This window comes from Pseudorca crassidens, chromosome 9, assembly GCF_039906515.1.
Source record: "Pseudorca crassidens isolate mPseCra1 chromosome 9, mPseCra1.hap1, whole genome shotgun sequence".
Lineage (NCBI taxonomy): Eukaryota > Metazoa > Chordata > Mammalia > Artiodactyla > Delphinidae > Pseudorca > Pseudorca crassidens.
In genome coordinates, this window is record NC_090304.1 from 64,757,237 (window position 1) to 64,777,751 (window position 20,515).

At 34.5% G+C, this 20,515-nt stretch overlaps 1 protein-coding gene across 3 annotated transcripts in view; it reads left to right on the top strand.

The window, feature by feature from the left end:
* The window catches only part of TMEM135 (transmembrane protein 135), a 247,947-nt gene that overhangs the window by 84,075 nt on the left and 143,357 nt on the right, over positions 1 to 20,515 (top strand). For all 3 annotated transcript variants that reach the window (XM_067750649.1, XM_067750648.1, XM_067750646.1), the window contains exon 5: positions 17,812 to 17,877. In XM_067750649.1, the coding sequence (XP_067606750.1) occupies positions 17,812 to 17,877 (66 nt within the window). The remainder of the gene's footprint in view (positions 1 to 17,811; positions 17,878 to 20,515) is intronic.

Genomic DNA, 20,515 nt, shown 5'->3' on the forward strand with positions numbered 1-20,515 from the left:
ATTAAAGTGACTCGGCTCTAATATCTCCACCCCACTCTCTTCTCCTTTGCCTTTACCCTAATCTGATTGACCTACTTCGGGTGTAGTGTATCTGATCCCAGATCAAACAACCATAGAAGGGTTGGGGGACAGTGAAGGAGGGGGGCATAACCCAAATGTAACCTCTGGAGTATTTTTCATGAATTAAGTAGCATCCTGAATTTTGTCAATGACATCTGTTGTATCATACACATTCATGGGGCTTCTGTGTGGTGCAGAGGGTCAAATGGAATAGTCCCCACTTAATACTTGGTGTGTGTCATTGTTATTTCCTGGTCATATACCTAAGACAGTGACAAATCTGAATTTAGAAATCTTTCCTCCAGAGTAGGTTATATTCTCCTCTGTTGTCCCATGGAACTTAGTTTGTGACTCTGTAGTATGGTGTCCCTCCCTTCCACCACTTGCTTCTTTTCTCCTTTCTCCCTTCTCTTGCATTTTTCTGGCATTACACTGATAAGCTCTTTCAGAGCAGAGATTTTATTTTAGTCGTAGCTGTATTCTAATGAGCCAGAGCTTGAGAAGATCTTGGGGAAGAGTGTTCAGGGAGAGTGGACAGTGAGTAAATTAGACCCCTAGTTGGGAGCAAGCTTGGTCATTTGGTTTGGCAACAGCCAAGAAGACTGTTATAGGTGGACAGAATGGTATAAAATGAGGTTGAAAAAATAGGCAGAAGACAGTTCATATTTAGGACATTGTCGCCATAGTAAGGAGTTTAGGTTTTAATTTACATTTAATAGAAAATCATTGGAGACTTTTAAAAAATTCTTTTTTATGCATTTTTTATTGAAATGTAGTTAATTTACAATGTTGTGTTTCAAGTATATAGCAAAGTGATTCAGTTATACATACATATGTATGTATATTCTTTTTCAGATTCTTTTCCGTTATAGGTTATTACAAGGTATTGAGTATAATTCCCTGTGCTATATAGTAGGCCCTTGTTTTCTTATTTTATATATTATAGTGTGTATATGTTAAGAAAACCATTGGAGAGTTTTAAACAAAAGAGTGATAGGATATGATCTCCCTTTTCAAATAGTTACTCTAGCTAATTTGGGAAGAAATAATTGTAGGGGAGATGGGCAGCAGTATTTGAAGCCTTGGGGCCAGTTCTCAGGCTATTGTAGAGGATTATAAGAGCTCTAGAAAATTAAAATGTCGTGTAGATAGGCAAATTTTGGTTAGCCGCTAAAATTTATACTAATTTGTTTTATTCTTTTACCAAAGCAAAATTTGTAATCAGTATACCTTCTCTCTCATTGCCACCCCCCCTTCTCTTATATCAGTTGCTTTCAGCAATTGTATGAAGAAAAATATTGTAGTAAAATCTGCTATGAGGCATGCTCCAGTAAATTTTTACTTGTACTAGTGAAAATATTATAATTCTCTTTTTAGTAGCATAACTTTCCCTGAATTGCGTTCTGATACAGTTTTTTGAGTGAAACAAAGGGATGAATTAAGCTAGCATAACATTAATTACCCATAATCTTGGGAACACCCATGAGAATGTTAAGTTAAACATCTTAGGGGTCATGATACAAAACAGGTTAAAATCCCTTGTCCGGATGAAAGGTAACCATTTAATTAATTAATTTATTTATCATTTTTTAAATTAGAGTTAGAAATTATCTTAGATTAGAACATATTTATGCAAGTGATTTGTTAAAGTGGTATGCACATATAGAGCATTTTAATTTCCAGGATCAATATAAATCTTTATTAATTATTTTGAAAAATAATTATAATTCACATCTTTATTAGTAGGTTCTTTTCATTGAAAATGATAGTTTAAATGACCATAATTAAAGCAATTACATTGTTTAACTTTCTAGCAAAAAATTTAGTATACTGTATTCGTCTGCTTTTTTTTTAAAAAATTTTTTTGAGAAGGAAATTTAGTCCTTGCTAACAGTATATAGATTTACAAGTACTATTTTTTTTATTCATATAGCACGCTATTTGTATATATAAACACTTGTGGGAGAAAGGGACTTACTGATTGTACCATTATGAATCTGATGTTTTTAAAAAGACATGGTTTCCATTTTTGGTGTTAAAAATTGCTAATAAAATAAAGACCTTATGAAGTATATGCATATTTGGAAGTACTAGAAAGGAAACATTACATTTAAAGAAGGCTGGTTTTGATTATTAAGTAGGCTTATATACTGTATGTGTTTATAAAATTTATGTTTGGAATCTGAATTCCTATTAGAGTAATCTGTGATGGAAATAAAAATCAACAGCAGAGGCAAACTAGTACAGGAAATAATGAGAAATTGTGGATTTAGGGGGAATGATTAAGAATTGGGATCTATTACATTCTTTTTAAAAACACATATACAAGTGTAGATAAAAAGGGCTAAGTTTATTTATGATATATTTTTTAACAGTGTGACTCCTGTTTACTTTGTTAAAACCATAACAATGTAATCTGGTTCCTTTCGACTCAAATAAGACAAAGAGTTCAATATTGAGGTACTGTTTATATGTCATTAAATATTTGGTATCTAAGGATAATGTTTAGCATTGTGTTCAGTTGGTGTGAACTGACCAATTGAGGTACCAGATTCTTAAATGTCTTACTTCAATTAATACAAAATACTAAGGGTTCCTTTCATGGCAAGTTACTTGCTCCATGGGTGCCAGCCACACAGTCTCCATAAGCAGGCTTTTCTGGGGACTAATCAAGACTCATGGCCTTCAGGTTCTGCAGTGCTAGCATTTCAGAATCTGAAACGTCACTTTTTCTTTTTATGAGCTTCTCCGTTTTTATCCCTAATTCTTTCTCTCATTTTAAGTTAGGTGTGGAATCAAGCTTGTATGATTGTACTCTTTTTTTTTAATGTAAACACCGACGCTTATTTATTTATTTATTTATTTTTATTTATTTTTGGCTTCGTTGGGTCTTCGTTGCTGCTCATGGGCTATCTCTAGTTGCAGTGAGCAGGGGCTACTCTTCGTTGTGGTGAGCAGGCTTCTCATTGCGGTGGCTTCTCTTGTTTGGAGCATGGGCTCTAGGTGCGTGGGCTTCAGTAGTTGTGGTGCGCGGGCTCAGTAGTTGTGGCTCACGGGCTCTAGAGCACAGGCTCAGTAGTTGTGGTGCATGGGCTTAGTTTCTGCGCAGCATGTGGGATCTCCCAGACCAGGGCTCGAACCCATGTCCCCTGCATCGTCAGGCGGATTCTTAACCACTGCGCCACCAGGGAAGCCCCTGATTGTACTCTTAATGTAGTTAGAAATAAGTGTAATTTGGTAGAACATACTGGAAAGTTACAACAGTAAATAAACCCAAACAAAAGTTTATGCCAATTTAGGATATTGGTCTTCAGTAGATTAAATTTCCAGTCAATTAAAGACAGCTGTAATTTGGGGGCCAGATATCAGTAAAACGGCGAAAGTAGGCAAAATTTTTGTTTGGTACTCTCCCACCTTCTTTTTCAGCATCTCTGTTCCTATTTGTTTTTCTTCAGGTGCCTATCCTTGTCAGCTAATTTTTCATAAGTTTCCTGTGTCCAGAGATATTTGCAGCTCAATGCAAATATTTGTTAATTAATGAAAAACCCTGAATATCCAACAAAATTCAATAATGCAAATGTGATTTCAGGCACTGTGAGAGGAAATGATCTGTTTTGGGGGTGAGAGGGACTTTAAACATCTCTTAAATCGAAATAGGCAGATAAGTAAGTTCTCCGACTATCTGATCATACTGGTTCTAGAGTCTTACTTTGGCTTTATTGTGTCTAGTCCCAGTTATTCTCTGAGTCGGTTACATAGTTAAGAGAGAAATGGCTGGAGATACAGTTGTAGAGTATAGTAAAACTCCTGTCTTCTAACCTGTTATAATTTCCTGTTAAGAACATTAGAGCTGGAAACAAAACTATAGCCCCTATACACTTTGACAGCACTTTTATTCTGTAGTCTTATTTGTGCATGTGTGTGTGTGTATATATGTGTACACATATTTCCTTCAAACCTTCTACTCCTCTGATGCTAGATTTTTGCTCCAGCTGTTTCAACTTAATACGTACTTTTTTTTTTGGTAGGTTTCTATTACTTGTAATAAGAGAATCTTTAGCAGAGCAAATGTCTATGATTTTGCTACTAGGAGAAGGCTAAGGAAATGCTTTTGATTACTGAGTTCCTACGACATGTATGGTACCATTATATACGTAGTCAGTACATGAAGAAATGAATAATTTCATTCCAAAGTTTCGTTAGATTCTTACAGGATACTTGATGAACTTTCTTTTGTTAACCTTGAGAAAAATATTGCTAGAAATAATAACTGTTATATGTTGCTGGTAGGAGTGCGAATTAGTACAGTCAGTTTAGAAAACAATTTGGTACTTTTTAATAAATTTGAATATACACACATCCTACACCTCGTCAATCCATTCTTTAAGTATGTACTAGAGAAATTTTTTTCTCATGTGGAACAGGAGAAACCAACAAGAATAATTTGAGCAGCATGTTCATAATGATAAAAACTCAGTTCAACTCAAGGATCCACCGGCAGTTAAATTGTATAGTATTCATATACTGGAATACTGTGTGGCATGGGAGCTTCAGGTTGGTTCTAAGAAACTTCAGTGAATTATTTCTTCCAAATGCCCATGCAGTTTCCTGTTTGGAAGTTAAGTAGCTTTAGGTTTATTCTTCTTAGCTTTAGGTTTATTCTTCTTCTGGCTTAACACTGAGTATTTGGGGTTTTCGTATCTTCTCACTTTCTGATTTTATGATTTGTAACCTCTACTTTCCTTTTAAAAAAACTTATTAGTGGTATAGCTATAGATGAAAGGAACAGCAAGGTTTGTATTATCAGCACAGTTTATTTTTTGTTATACATGTTCCTTATTCTTTCTGTCACAAGTAATATAAAACTGTTTACATTTTTTCTTTGATAAAAATAAGCCCCAAATTTATAAAATATAAGTATTTAGGAACTTATTTTATAATTTTCCAGACATCTAGAACTCAGAATATTTAAGGATTGATAAATAAATCCAGAGTTTCACTCCGAGATAAAGATTTCATTTTAACAAATTCTGAGGCAAGTTCTTCACTAGGCTTATAGATTTATTTGGATGCAATTAGCTGGATACCCAACTGCAAGTGACTTAAAGTATAAGTACATTTATTTTTAAAATAAATTACGTGGAGTCTCGAGAGTAGCAGTTCCAGGATTCAGTGATGTCATCAAGAACTCAGGCTATTTAAATCCTACTACTCTACGATTTTTGGTTCATTGACCTTTTGCTTTTATGTTTGTCAGTAAATTTCATGATAATGATGGTAGTGATAGTGGTAAAGGACATACAGTTTCTATTTCTAATTTTTTCTGGGAAGACTTAGATGAACAGATTGGATGTTAGGACATAACTCTTCAATGTTCTACTGATATTTTGGAAATCATCTGACTGAAATCCTGACATCATGGAAAGGGAATGGGCTTCCATATTTGCAGTTCCTCCTTCTGTTTTTGCCCCTTCTTTCCTTACTGTCCTTTTCATGGCCTGTAAAGATTGGACTGCATATGTGGCTATTATAGTCGTTGTTAATGACTCTTAATACTCTAGTATGGAATGAGTAACTGTTAGATGTTTTAAATGAGTTTAAATTCACATTGTCATTTAACTTCACTCATATTTTTTTTTTTTTTTTTTTGTGGTACGTGGGCCTCTCACTGCTGTGGCCTCTCCCGTTGCGGAGCACAGGCTCCGGACGCGCAGGCTCAGCGGCCATTGCTTACGGGCCCAGCCGCTCCGCGGCATGTGGGATCTTCCCAGACCGGGGCACGAACCTGTGTCCCCTGCATCGGCAGGCGGACTCTCAACCACTGCGCCACCAGGGAAGCCCATATTTTGGTTTTTTATTAAATTAATTTGGTTGTAAAAAAGGTGCTATTTCTAAATTTAGTTTTGTTAAAGAGTTTTTTTCTTTTATTTTTTACCTTGATATATGAACTTTCATTTTCTTTTTAGTTTGTACCTGTATACTTTTTAAAACTAGACTTAATTTTCAGAGCAGTTTTAGGTTTATAGAAAAATTGAACAGAGAGTACAGATAGTTCCCACATTCTCCCCTTCCCTTTTCCCCTATTATTAACATCTCATTAGTGTGGCACATTTGTTACAGTTGATGAGCCTATATTGATACATTATTTTTAACTAGAACCCATAGTTTACCCTAGGGTACACTCTTTCTGTTGTACAGTTCTATGGGTTTTGACAAATGCATAATGTCATATATCTATGATTACAGTATCATGTAGAATAGTTTCACTGCCCTGAAAATCCCCTGTGAATTACCTATTCATTAGTCCCTTGCAACCACTGATCTTTTCACTGTCTTTATAGTTTTGCCTTTTCTAAAATGGAAAAGTTGTTTATTGGATTTTTAGCTATTATTAGAATGTCATGTGGAAAAATAAAGAAAATTTTACTTCTTCCTTTGTAATCTGGATCCCTTTTATTTATTTTCCTTGTGTTATTGCACTGGCTAGGACTTCCACTATAATATTGAATAGAAATGGAGCTGACATCTTGCTTTATTCCTGATCTTAGGGGGAATGTATTCAACCTTTTCACCCTTAAATATGTTAGCTATAGATTTTTTGTAGATGCCCTTTTTCATTTGAGCTCGTCCCTTTCTATTCCTAGTTTTTATTATCAGGAATAGATGTTTATATCAGATGTTTTTTCCATATCTCTAGAGATGATCGTGTAGTTTTCTTTTTTAGTTTAGTATGGTGAATTACATTGCTTGATTTAAAAAAAAAATTAACTAACTTACTTTTTGGCTGCGTTGGGTCTTCGTTGCTGCACTCAGGCTTTCTCTAATTGCAGCAAGCAGGGCCTACTCTTTGTTGTGGTGTGCAGGCTTCTCATTGTGGTGGCTTCTCTTGTTATGGAGCATGGGCTCTAGGTGCGTGGGCTTCAGTAGTTGTGGTGCGCGGGCTCAGTAGTTGTGGCTCGCGGGCTGTAGAGCACAGGCTCAGTAGTTGTGGTGCACGGGCTTAGTTGCTCCGTGGCATGTGGGGTCTTCCTGGACCAGGGGTCGAACCCATGTCCCCTGCATTAGCAGGCGGATGCGTAACCACTACGCCACCAGGGAAGTCCCGGTTGTATCAATTTTTGACTCATATGCTTTGAATACCTGCTTTTAGATCCGTAAACATTTAAGTTTATTATGTTCTCTTGGTGAATTAACCTCTTTATTATTGTGAAATTGCCTTCTTTATGTCTGATATCATATGCCTGTATCTAAAAAAAATCACTGGCAAGAGGAATGGGATTGACATTACTGATTTAGTTAATAGCCTTGTAAAAGAAGGTAGATTACCTAAACAAAATCAGCATCTTGTTAGAATAGAGGAGGGAATTGAAGGAAGGGGGAGGGATGTTGTATAATCATCTAATGATTATTACATATGCTAATCTTGCCTACTTAAAAATATTTTATATGCTAATGAAATGAAAAAATCAAATTTAGATATAATTCTTTATTCCCCACTCTCAAATTTTAAGTTAAACACTCTCAATTATTATATTTAATATTATCACCATTTAATGATTGAGAAAACTCTGAGTGACTCAACTCTTATTTTGTTTTGAAACAGAATTGATATCTACCTCTAAATCTCAGCATTTGTGGGTTTATTTTTGTTTGTTGTTATCCTTTCTTAGTTTGTTTTGACTCTAAGTCTAAGAAGATAACATTGTGGGGGGAAAATATCCATGCTTTTCTTAAGTTTTATTATGTTCAAAGAGGAAAAGCAGAACATAACATAGTACATTATTTCATCATGTCACATTGGATAGAACATGACAGAACATGTATTTACAAAAGTACACTCTTCTTTAGAGCCGGATGACTGCTATCAATTTAGAAACAAACCATCTGCTTATTGTTTAAATTTCTGGATAACTTAAACCAACCCACATCTATAAACAGAAGTAACATTCTTTGTAACCTTAAAACCATTGCTAACGTCCATTGTCTCCATATGTAATGCATATTTCCTGTGTAGTGAATGAAAACAGATTATGACATTTGTGTTGTCTAAAAAGATCAAGTTGATTTCATTAACATGAAAGGTTAATGAGTTATACATTCAGCATCTGAAATTGTTATAATATAGTTTGGGACATATTTGTTCACACCTTGGTAAAGCACATACCCCCAAACTATCAATAAATAAGTGCTTACTTGACACAGTCCAAATAACTACTTATTCATTAGCTCTTAATTCTTGCATTCATTCAACAGTTAAGTGTTTCTGAGGCATTAGGTGCTAGGGGTATAATGATGAGTGAAATATAGCCTATAGTCTAGTGAGGATTTTAGATGAATAGGTAGTTACTCTAATAAGTATTATACTCTAATAAGTATTATAAGTAAAATGCTATAATAAATATTACTTATAACAAGTATTATAGGTTGTTGAGAGAAAAGAAAGATTCATGGATGACTCAAGTTTCTGCTTGGGCAAATGGTGGATGGAAAACACAGGTACAAGAACATTCATCTGTAAGTGAAGGTGAGATTGGTGATTTTTGTTTGTCAGTTGTTCAGTTTTATATATAGCACTTATTTTCTGTAATTATCAAGTTAAGTGTATAATAAGGCAGTGGTTCCTAAATGGTGTTGATGTAGAATTTTGTATGGAATGTGGAGTTTTCATAACAATTTACTCTTCTTGGATCCCTAGGTGTTCCTCTGAGTGTGACATACAGACTATCTTTCCTAAATTATTCATCTCTTGCATTTATTGTTGGCTTTAGTGTTATTGCTAATTTTCTTCTGCTTTGGTCAACCTCTACCTGTGCCCTCAGTTTATATGAATTTAAGATGAAATCTGTATCTAAAGCATGTATGTATTCTTCCTATAAAATTTGTCATTAGAGTAGTACCCAGGTTTTTCCTAATGGTTGGTGATGATTAAGTTACCAGTTAGTTGGGAACTGCTCTGGGGAGAGGGACAGGTGTGCATTTTTTTTTTTTAAACAGCTTTATATTTAATGATTATCACCTGTTTTAAGTGTACAGTTTGATGAGTTTTGACAGATGTTTATAGTTATGTGACTACAACCATAATCAAACAGAATTTCTTCCCTAAAAAGTCTCACTTTTTCCTTTGCAGTCAGTTCCCTCCCCACATATCTCTCGGGTCCCAAGCAGTCACTGATATGCTCTCTGTCACTGTAATTTTGGGTTTTCTACAATTCATACAAATGGACATATGTTTTCATTTCTCTTTGGTAGATACCTAGGGATAGAATTGCTGGGTCTTATGGTAAGTTTATGTTTAACTTCCTAGAAAACTGACCAGCTGTTTTCCAAAGCGACTGTACCATTTTGTGTTCCCACCAGCAACGTATGAGAGTTCTAGTAGCTCCATATTCCCACTATCGCTTGCTGTTGTTATTCCTTCTAGTATTTTTAGCCATTCTTGTGCATGTATAGTAGTATCTAATTGTGGTTTTAATTTGCATTTCCGTAAAAGTTAATGATGTTGAACATCTTTTTGTTGACTTTTTGCCCATTCGTGTATATGTATGTTGTGTGTTTATGAGTGTATATGTACATGCACAATATACACACATGTGCATGCATACATAGTACATATGAATATACTATATGTGTGTGTGTACATATCTTTTTTCTTTGGATGAAGGGTCTGTTGACATATTTTGCTCATTTTAATTTGTTTGGTTATATGTCTTATTTTTGAGTTGTAAGAATTATTTATATATTCTGGATGCAAGTACTTTGTCAGATATGTTTTTGCAGATAGTTTCTGTGAGTCTGTGGTTTGCTTTTTCATTTTCTCAGCTGAGTCAAGAGCAAAAGGCCTTTAATTTTTATTAAAGACACATTTTTATCATTGTATAGTTATCTGATGCTGTGTAACAAACTACTCAAAGTTTAGTGGCTAAAAATAACAATAGCATTTACTTTGCATGAATCTGCAGTTTGGGAAGGGCTTGCCTGGAATAGCCTATGACTGTTCTGCTTGACATTGGCTGGTACATCTTGAAAGCTAAAGACTGGAATCATCTGAAGACTCACTCACATGAACGGCACCTTGGCTCGGAGTAGTTGAATAGCTGTGTGTTGGAATAACCGGGGCATCTCTCTCTCTTTTTACATAGTTTTTCTAGCATGGTGAAAAACTATGTAAAAATTACCTTTTAAAGGTAGTTGGACTTCTTACTTGGTAGCTCAGGGCTCCAAAGGCGCATGTTCAGACAAAGTGAGAACACCAGGCAGAATGCATTTTGCCCATTATGATTTAGCCTTAAAAATCAGCATCATTTCTGCCTCATTACGTTTAACTTACAGTTACCAAGGTAGTTTCAAAGGTCCCAGGTTCAAGGGCAGGGAATATATGACATATGGAGGAGAGTCAGTGTCACATTTTAAGAAGTACATGTGGGATAGGATATAAATTAGTGTGGCCATCTTTGGATAGTAACTGTCATAATGAATTTCTTCTTCAATGTTTTATTCTTTTTTACCCCCGGTGTATCATATATTTGCCTAAATCAAATTATAAAGTGTTTCTTTCCAGTGTTTTTTTGCATAAGTTTTATGGTTTGAGCACCAGCATTTAAGTCTGTGTTCCATTTTAAGTTAGTTTTTGTGTACGGAGTAAGGTGTAGGTCGAAGTTCATATATTTCGGTGGAGAAATTCAATTGTTAAAGCTCCATTGGTTGAAAAAACTAGTCTTCTCCCAGGTACCTTGATACTTCTGTAGAAAATCAATTGAACATACAGTGTGGATCTGTTTCTAGGATTATTTCTCTTCAGCCTCTGGAAACTTCTTCAGCATTTCCTTAAAGCATTTCTGCTGGTGACAGATTCTTAGTCTCTTTTACATGAGAATGTCTTTATTTTGCCTTCATTCCTGAAGGATATTTTTGCTGGATATAGAATTCTGGGTTTATAGTTCAAAACCTTAAAAGATATTTTCTCCTCTTGCTTCCATGGTTTCTGATGGCAAATCCATAATCATTTTAATAGTTGTTCCACTATATAATATATACATATATATATATATTTTTTGGCTACTTTCAAAAACCTTTCTTTATATTTGGATTTCAGCATTTTTGTTTATGGTATGTCTAGGTATGGTTTTCTTTGTGCATATCTTACTTGAGGTTCACTGAGCTTAAATCTGTAAATGTTTGTCTCACCAAATTTCAGAAGTTTTTAGCTATTCTTCATATATTTTCTCTATATCAATATATAGAGAAACATATATCAATCTGTTTTTCCTCTCTTTCTAGGTTTCTGATAATACAAATGCTAGGTCTTTTGCTATTCTCCTTCAAGTCTGTGGGGTTCTGCTCAGTTTCTGTTTTCAATCTTTTTTCCTCTCCTGTAGACTGGATAATCTTTATTTATTTATCAAGTTCACTGATTCTTTTCTCTTCATTCTGCTGTTGAGCCCCCGTCTACTGAATATTTTATTTCTCTTACTGTATTTTTCAGTTCCAGAAGTTCCACTTCTTAAAGTTTCTGTTTCTCTGCTGAGAACTTCTCTTTCCGTCCATTGCAAGTGTGTTTAACCTTACCTCATGGAATTATAATAGCTCCTTTCAGGCTCTGTCTGGTAATTCCAACATCTGATTGTCTTTTCTTTGAGCTGTGGTAACGATTTTTTGTTCTTTTCAGGTTGAGTAATTTTGGATCGGTCCTTGACATTTTGAATGTCAGATTGTGAGACTCTGGATCCTGTTAAACTCCTCTGGAGAGTGTTGATCTTTTAAACATTTATTATTATTTATTTATTTATCATTATTTTTTTTTCTTTAGTAGTAAGCAGTCCCCTATTAGATTCAGACTGCAAGTTCTGTCTCGTCTTCAGTGGATAGTAGCTCCAATGTCAGTTGCCTTTCCTATGCTGCTTTGCGTCTGTCCTGACTGTGTGCCACTCATGGGCCATGCTGGGACTTGGGTGGTAGTTTTAATTGTAGTTTTGCCCTGAAAGCCTTCGCTTTGCTACTTGGGTCTGTTCCATGCGTATGCTGGTGAGGGGTGAGCTCTGTATTTGTGCTAGTTCAAACACAGATTTAGTCAAGAGATTTCCTTTTCCAGCTCTTCCTTTCAGGGATTGCCTCTTTATTCTCTGCTTCATTGGGTCTCCTCTTTCTGGTCCTCTGTCCAGAAAGACAGGATTTCTCTCAGAGTTGTAGCTGCCTTCTCTGCTATCCCAGCTGCACACACTCTTCAGGGTCTGCCGTTGGGACAAAGTGAATAGAGAAAAGAGTGAAAAAGATAATGGGCATTCTTCCTTTCTTCTTTGGACTCCAGAGGTCCCCTTTTCCATATGCTTTTGCCCAGAAAAACAGAATTTATTTTCCAGTTTTAACTACCTGCACTGGTGCTGCTTCATCTTATAATTGGGGCCTGTCCTTGGGGCAGAGTCAAGAGAAAAAAAAAGACAGAACCCCTCCCCTGAACCAGGGATTAATTCCCTACACATTCTCTGGTTCACTTGGACCCCTCTTCCCTGTTTTCTGACTAGAAAGAGTTTCTCTCAGGTTTTGCTCCCTGTGCTGTAGCTGCTGCAGTGCATGGGCCCTGAAGTTATGAATTGTAATGAATGAGCTGGAATGGGTGGCCTGTAGGCAGCTGCCTGGAGGAAAGAGAGTGAGAGTGGTTTGCGGACCTCACAAAGGTCTTGGTTGCTATGCTAATGCGTTTGTGTATTTTGAAAGTATATGACTAGATTTGTAACATGCAGTGCTTCTTTAGTGAGAAGCAGATAGCTAATGCTCAGTTTTTCTATTTTTTACTTTGTATTTTTATCATCATAGAGAGGGAAGCAGCTGGTGCTGAAAAGCCTTAGTATTTAAATCTCTTTTCTTCTATGGCCAGGATAAACAGCTGGGGAATGACTATTGCATATGATTTCTGAAGACTTTTGCTAAATTAATCTTCTTGAAATAATGTAAGTTTTCTTCTTCTCTGGTTGTCTTGTCAAGAATTTCAGCATAAATAAATAGCCATATGGCATAATGTGCTAATTGTGGTTGACTGTTTTATATAGTACCTTTTTCATTACCATCTGATGTAATTTTTAATTGCAATCTGATGACCACTTTTTAAGGTAGAAATGGAATTCTGCATTTCCTTTGAGATATTAATAGTAATAAAATTATCATTTATTGAGCACTTACACTTTTCCTTGAGTTCCATACCATTGTTATCCTTATTCTGTTAATGAGCTCAAAGAAGTAAGTTGCTTGTTTGGATCACACATCTTACAAATGGCAAAGCTAGAATTTGAACTAAACAGTCTGTCTCTAAAACCTGCATTCTTAATCTTTACGCTATGTTGTTATATTTTTTGCAAGGCGCTGGGAATACATAAAAATTAGTATTTCTGAAACATCTTTTCATCTCAGGAAGTCCTAAACTAGACCTTGGATTCAGTATTTTACATTTATCTAGCTCTTTACAGAGCTTTTCACATACGTTAACACCTGCATTGACCACCACAGGAAAACAGGTTGATATTAGCTTTCACCTTTTTACAGAGGAGGTCAGAGCTTAGAGAGTTTAAATGACCTGCCTAAGGTTGCCCAGATAGTAAATAGTGGAAATAAGATAAGTAGAATTCTAGTTGCTTGACTAATAGGAAATAAACATATGCTAAATACAACTTTTGTATTTATATCTGTAAACTGCATGTTAAATTAACCCAATGAAGTCTTTCTTTAATATGATGCTTTAAAGTTTTTATAATCATACTGCTTTTCAAGGTAAAGTCTATTAAATATATATTTCTTGTTAATTTTACTTATTTTGTGTTGATTTAATGCATTAAAAAGCATTAAACTGTAATAACATGAGTCTCTATTGACTTTTGATTATTTTCACTTTGGGAGCTACTCAATGTTATATTGCTTGTATTATAACATTTTATGTTGTTCCAAAATTCTGTTTTATCTTTTAGTGTACAAAAATTGTTACTTTTCTTTTTATTGTTACCAAACAGTATATATGCATGATGGAACATTAGAAAATAAATAAAACCACTCAGAGATTAGTACTGTTGTCAATTCATTGTATATCCTTCTGGCTCTTTTTTGATTTGCACATACAAACACAAGGATCCAGTCCAGAACTTTGCATTTGCATTTCTTACATCTAGATTTCATGTCTCCTAAGTCACTTTTATCTAACACTCTACTTAAAAGCAGTCTCTCTTGATAACCTGTTTTTAACTGAGGACCTATATATGGTTTTTTCCTTGCCAGTGACAGATGTTTAATGAATGTTTTTAGCATTAATCATTTTAGTTGTTATCAAAACTCAAGGAGAGGCAAATTTCAATGAAGAGTTTGCTGGTGTTAAATTTACAAATGCTGAGCATTAGCCCTGTATCTCATTGTTTTGGATACTTGTTAGTCGTTGTTTGGGTAACAAGTAAATTAAAAGCAATCTCTTTAGTAGAGGTCAAAAGAATGTTGTTCACTCCAGTGCTTTCCTATAGAATCAAAGGAAGCTGAGCTGAACTGACAGAGTGCTGTTAGAATGAGACAGTCCTTAAACATGTTGCTGGGAAGAGCTCATGAAATAAATCAATTTAGTTGGAAACAAAAGATTGAATTTGGTATTCTTTTCCTACTGGAGAAAGTGCAGAAGAAGATTTAGATCTTCAAACTGCCTCAGGTTTTTGAGACACAAAAGAGTAAGTAGTTTGATGTGATTTAGAGGAGAAGTTGTGTATTTCATCCCAAGTGCTTGTTGCCTCTGCCTTTCCGCTTTTGGTCCTCAAATATATACAGTAACTAACCTGACCTAGCTGAGGACTCTTAATCACATCACTAGATTAAATAAGGTTTAAAAAGAAACAGGAAGTTGGAAGATGTAATTTAATGTACCTATCATTAAGAATAGAAAAAAATGCGGTGTATCAGTGGTGAGAAGTTCTTTTCCTTTAATAAAGATTTCTGTAAATAATTGTTTCAACATCTAGCTGTATATGCTTTAGTAAAATTCTGTCATAGCAAAGTCATTCATTTATCGCTTGTTTTTTGTTTGCATATGTGAATAACCTTTCTTCCTCCCCATTGGTGGCCTATTTTAGCTCTCTGTGAATTATACATTGGAATCATATTCATGTTGCGCTGCAATCACAAATTTAGCAGTGTTTGTCCTAAAAGTTTTTTTATTTTCTAACAGCATGGAGATATCAAACACCAACCCCACGCCCCTCCTTCTTCTAATCCTGTCTCCTAATTCAGAGAGGGAAAGGGAGAGGGAAGGAAAGCATTTGCCTATATCTGGACCATCTCCCATGTAACATAGCTAACAGATTGCTCTGTGTGCTCTTAACCGTCTTCTGCAGGAATGCTCTTCAGTCAGGATCCATTATCCTTCCTGTGTCTGTAACTTCTTCCATCTTACTGACTACTTCTACTAAGCCATTAAAAACTTGTCTAAGTCTTTTATCCTCAAAATATCCTGTTGTCAATTTTCTCTCAACTCTGCTCTTCCTGGCAACAATTCAGTCTCATTCCTCACTTTTATTGTGAAACTTTTTGAAAGAGTTGACTCTTAACACTGACTTTATATCCTCTTATTCAGTCCTCAACTATGTTCTTACATATACCACTCTATTAAAATTGTAAAGTATTTGACCTCTTTGCAGAACTGGATACTAGGGATTACTTGTTCCTTTAAAAGTTAAAAAAAAAGTTTTGATCAAGGATTTACAAGTAGTTTAAACTGTCAAATAGTATGCTGCAAACTAGTAGAAAAAGAGTAGTACTCTTATTTACTTGTTCCACTGCCTGAGTCCCACAACCCAAAGGCAGCTGCTTGTAACTTTTTCCTTACTTCTTCTGTTATTTGCTTCCTTATAACTAAATTAATATGTTTACACTGCTATTTATGTTACACTGATCACACTGATTTTGTACACATACATCAGTTTCCTTACAGCTTCCTCTAGTTTCTTATCCCTTCTTCACTCTGCATTTCTTTAGATGTGCATTCACTTTTTACATTTAAATTCTCTTTTTTGTTGTTCATATACTAATTCTTAAAAATTTGTTTAGTAGTGCATGCTTTGAATTATATTTTCGATTAATAAAGGTTGGAAATGCATTCCTCTTATACCAGATTGAAAAATAAAAGACATATTGAACAGAGGAACTTGCATCTTCTCTTTTCTCAATCAGACTCTCACGTAATCTTTTTCTTTCAGCCTCATGTGCCATCTTACTTGTCCTTGAACATACCAAACATGATCCTACCTACTGGTCTTTGTACTTACTGCCCATTCTGACTGGAATACTCCTGTTATGGACTGAATATTTGTGTTCCCCAAAATTCATGTCAAAACCCTCTCCCCCCAGTGTTATGGTAATACGAGGTGGGGCCTTTTTGGGAGGTAATTAGGATTAGACGAGGAGCCCTTATGAATGGGATTAGTTCCCTTGTAAGAGTGCAGAGAGAGCTTGCTTCTCTTTGTTCTCTGCCATGTCAGGATACAAACAAGATAGTCATGTAAAATCATCTATAGTAACCAGGAAGCAGGTCCTCATCAGACACCGAATCATGAATGGAAAACAATGTGTTTTCTTCTAAGAGTTTTATAGTTTTAACTCTTACATTTAGTCTTTGGTCTCTTTTGAGTTAATTTTTGTGTATGGTATAAGGTAAGGGTTCAGCTTCATACTTTTGCAGGTATTTTCCCAGCATCATTTGTTAAGAAGACTGTCCTTTCTCCACAGAATGGTCTCGGTACCTTTATAGAATATCATTAGACCATATACAAGGGTTTGTTTCAGGCTCTCTCCTATTTCATTGGCCTATATGTCTGTCTTTATGAGTTATCTTTATGATTACTGTAGCTTTAAAGTAAGTTTTGAAATCAGAAGGTGTGAGTCCTCCAACTTTGTTCCTCTTTTTCAAAGTTATTTTGGCTATTTGGGGTCTTTTGGGTTCCATATGAATTTTAGGATGGATTTTTGTATTTCTATAAAGAAGTCATTGAGATTTTGGTAGGAATAGCATTGACTCTATAGATCATTTTGAATAGTATTGACACCTTAACAATATTACATCTTCCACTTCATGAACACAGGATGTCTTTCCATTTATTTATATGTTTTTAGATCTCTTTCAGCAGTGTTTTATAGTTTTCAATGAACAAGCCTTTTGCTTCTTTGGTTAAATTTATTCCTGTCTTTTATATATATATATATTTGGTGCTATTATAAACAAAATTCTTAAGTTCCTTTTAGAATTGTTCATTGTTAGTGTATAGAAAGCATTAAGTCTTTTCAGGTGTTATTTAATATGTGACATCACTGAATTACTTCATCTTCTGTCAGTATTTCAGTACCAGTCAAGTGATTTGGACTGAAATCAGATGGAAACTAAAAATCAGAATAAATGATAATTTCTGAATTGAATTCCAGTACTAAAGTTTTATTTAATCTTTGTTAACCAAACTAAGTTTTAAACTTATTTAAGTGTGCTAATTTGAAACTATAGGCATTGAGTGATAATAGCAGATCTAAATAACTTTTGAAATATTTCAGTTTGGGCTCTTTATAGCATTAAAATGTTCTGAAAATGATATTTCTGGAGTATAATGTAGAGCTTATTGTGCCTTATTGATGCTTCTCTAGAAGTTCCTAAAAAATGTAATAGTGTTGAATGTTTTGCATTTTGGGGTTGGGATGTACAGTTGAATACAGATTATAGATGATATATTTTTGCTTTTTTTACATTCACAGGCCACAGAAACACTATTTAGAATGGGTGTAGCAAGAGGAACCATCACAACGTTAAGAAATGGAGAAGTAAGATGAGAATTTTGATACAATTATTAATTCTTAATTCATAGTATACTTTTTTAACAAACTGAGAATACCTGATATACAAAGTATTGAGTAAATCTCATCTACAAATCTGTTTCAGTTAAGTCATGTTAGAATCAGATCTTGTGTTGAATATAAATTTCTGAGCCTTTTAATCTTTGGTTACCAATTGTTTTCACTCTTAAAAGAAAATGACATTTAATAATAACTTCTGCAAATATATATATATTTATTGAACATAATCCCATACTTCTTTCTTTCTTCCTATTTTATGTTCTACAGATGTGATACTTCTTTCCTAGCATAAAATAATTTGAAATGTTGATATTTATCACAGAAGGAAGGGTGAAGGGAGGGAGAGAAATGGAATTTAATCTGTTCTTTCTTATAGTTGAGGCTCAATTATGATAGAGTCTAAGTTTAGACTTTTCTAAATATTCCTACCAATTCTTAAAAAAAAAATCTACCTGAAATAAATTTTCATTACCAAATTATTACTGGCCTAATTACCACTCTGTCTGCTTTTTCTTTATTCACTCTCTTACTAAGATATCCTTAGGTTGAGGTTGAATATAATGTCACATTGCCATGTTCCCTTTTCTATCCTACTAGCAAATATTTATGGATAAAATACAGTGCTTTTTATTCTGGAATCAAGTTTTGTGTTATTTAATGTAATATATATATAATTCAATACCCTAAACACTTGAAACTGTATTATTGTGTGATTATAAAATTTATCAGTCAATATATCTGCTTGTTAGGTGAAAATGCACAGTCATTTGGAAATTATATGCCTTTAAATGTTTAATTGTACATATATTGGCAAATTTCTTTGGTATTAATTTGTAATATATATTTTGTCTATGAAAAAATACTTAACTCATCTCTTTGTATTCTCAACAAACTACAGTATGTGGTGCCATTTTGAGAGAAGAAAACATTCCCATTAATAAAGTCAGACATATTTATTTGCCTAAAATGTGTCTAAATGAATTTTAGATTTTAGTTATTACTATGAAATTTTTCATGGAGGTGGTCAGTGAACTTTTGAACTTTATCTTCTTTTATAAAAAGTTTGGGGAAGTAAATGTATGCAAGACAGTTTTGCAGGTAATCTTCTGAGCATATCAACACATATTGCATATGTACATATTTTACTTAATGGAGAGGAAGTAGTTAAAGCAGCTGGCTTTGGATCCATTTCTCCCCCAATTACTGGGGATTGCAACAGGTAACTAACCTGTTTAACAGGTATTAATGTAGGACAGAGTTTATAAGCACTCTCTTGTACACTTTTTCCTTGTGTTTTAAGATCTCTGAAAATGGAATATGTCTTCTAATCAGTGGCGCTTCATAGTCACCATTTACTATTTTTCACATTTTAACACCTCTAAAATTAAGTCTATGATATTTTAGAGTTGATAAAATATGATGATATTTTGTAGATTAAAAAAATACAGAGGGATACATAGTGAAATATTCAGTAAATGGTAGCTAGGATCGACCACAAATTAGTTTTAGTTATTTGACTTTTAGGAAATAGAGAATTAAGACAAAACAAAACAAAGAAATTATTGAATATGTGTAAATGCAAGTGGCATAGATTTTTTGGAGATGGTAGGCTAAGTGCTATGGGAATAGATGATGTAATATGGTTTCCACCTTTAGAGGAGCTTACTCTCTGGTGGAGGAAACAGTGGCATCAATACGTGGGAGAAAAACCTGAAAGAGAGTTAAGGTTGAGTCTGGAAGTAAGTAACTAGAGTCCAGCTTACACTTGGAACGTCCTAAATTTTAGTGTCCGGCCAATAATAAAGAATTACTTTAGAAGTAGGAGATAAACGCAAAGGTTAACAATTTAATGGACTACTTAAAACAGAAGCTGAAATCACCATATTTGTAATGTTAGAAAACTTGTGATATGCTAAGGGAGGAAAGTGGTAAGGAGTTTACTTGTCCTAGGGTTATTTGAAAAATTATTTTAGCTCATTACTGCGAAAATCTCCGTTAAGCAGGGATTAATAAGTAACCCCATGACAGTGATATTAGGTAGGAGGAATAAAGACTGGTATATCCAGATTACAAAGATAGCAGTCTGAGTAAATTTGTGATCTGGATCCTTGATGATGCTGAACTTTGCTTGTCTGTTGTCTTCCCTTCTTTGTGTTCCTGCTTTAAGCCTATATTTTGTCTACCTATTGGACACTTCTGCTTGCATATTTTAAGAAATGTTGAGATCAGAAAACATGGTTCCTTTCTCTGAAAGGAAGAACGTAGTTTTTGAAGGAGTTTGAAATTTATTTTATAAGTTATAATGAATCATTGGAGGATTTAAGCAAAGGAATGATACACTGTCTTTTTAAATCTTCATCATAACTCTGCAAGGGAGAAATTATTATGCCCATTTTGTAGATAAACTGAGTCTCAGAGAAGTTAAACATTTTGCCTGTGATCAAAGAGGTAGGAGGTGAAAGACTTGGGATATGAACCCCAATCTGACTCCAAAGCCCATTCATTCCACTATACAATATAATCTCCCTCAATGTAATTCACTTACTTAGACTAGAGTTTCCTAATCATTCAATTGTCCTATAGTTGGACAGTTGAAAAATAGCAA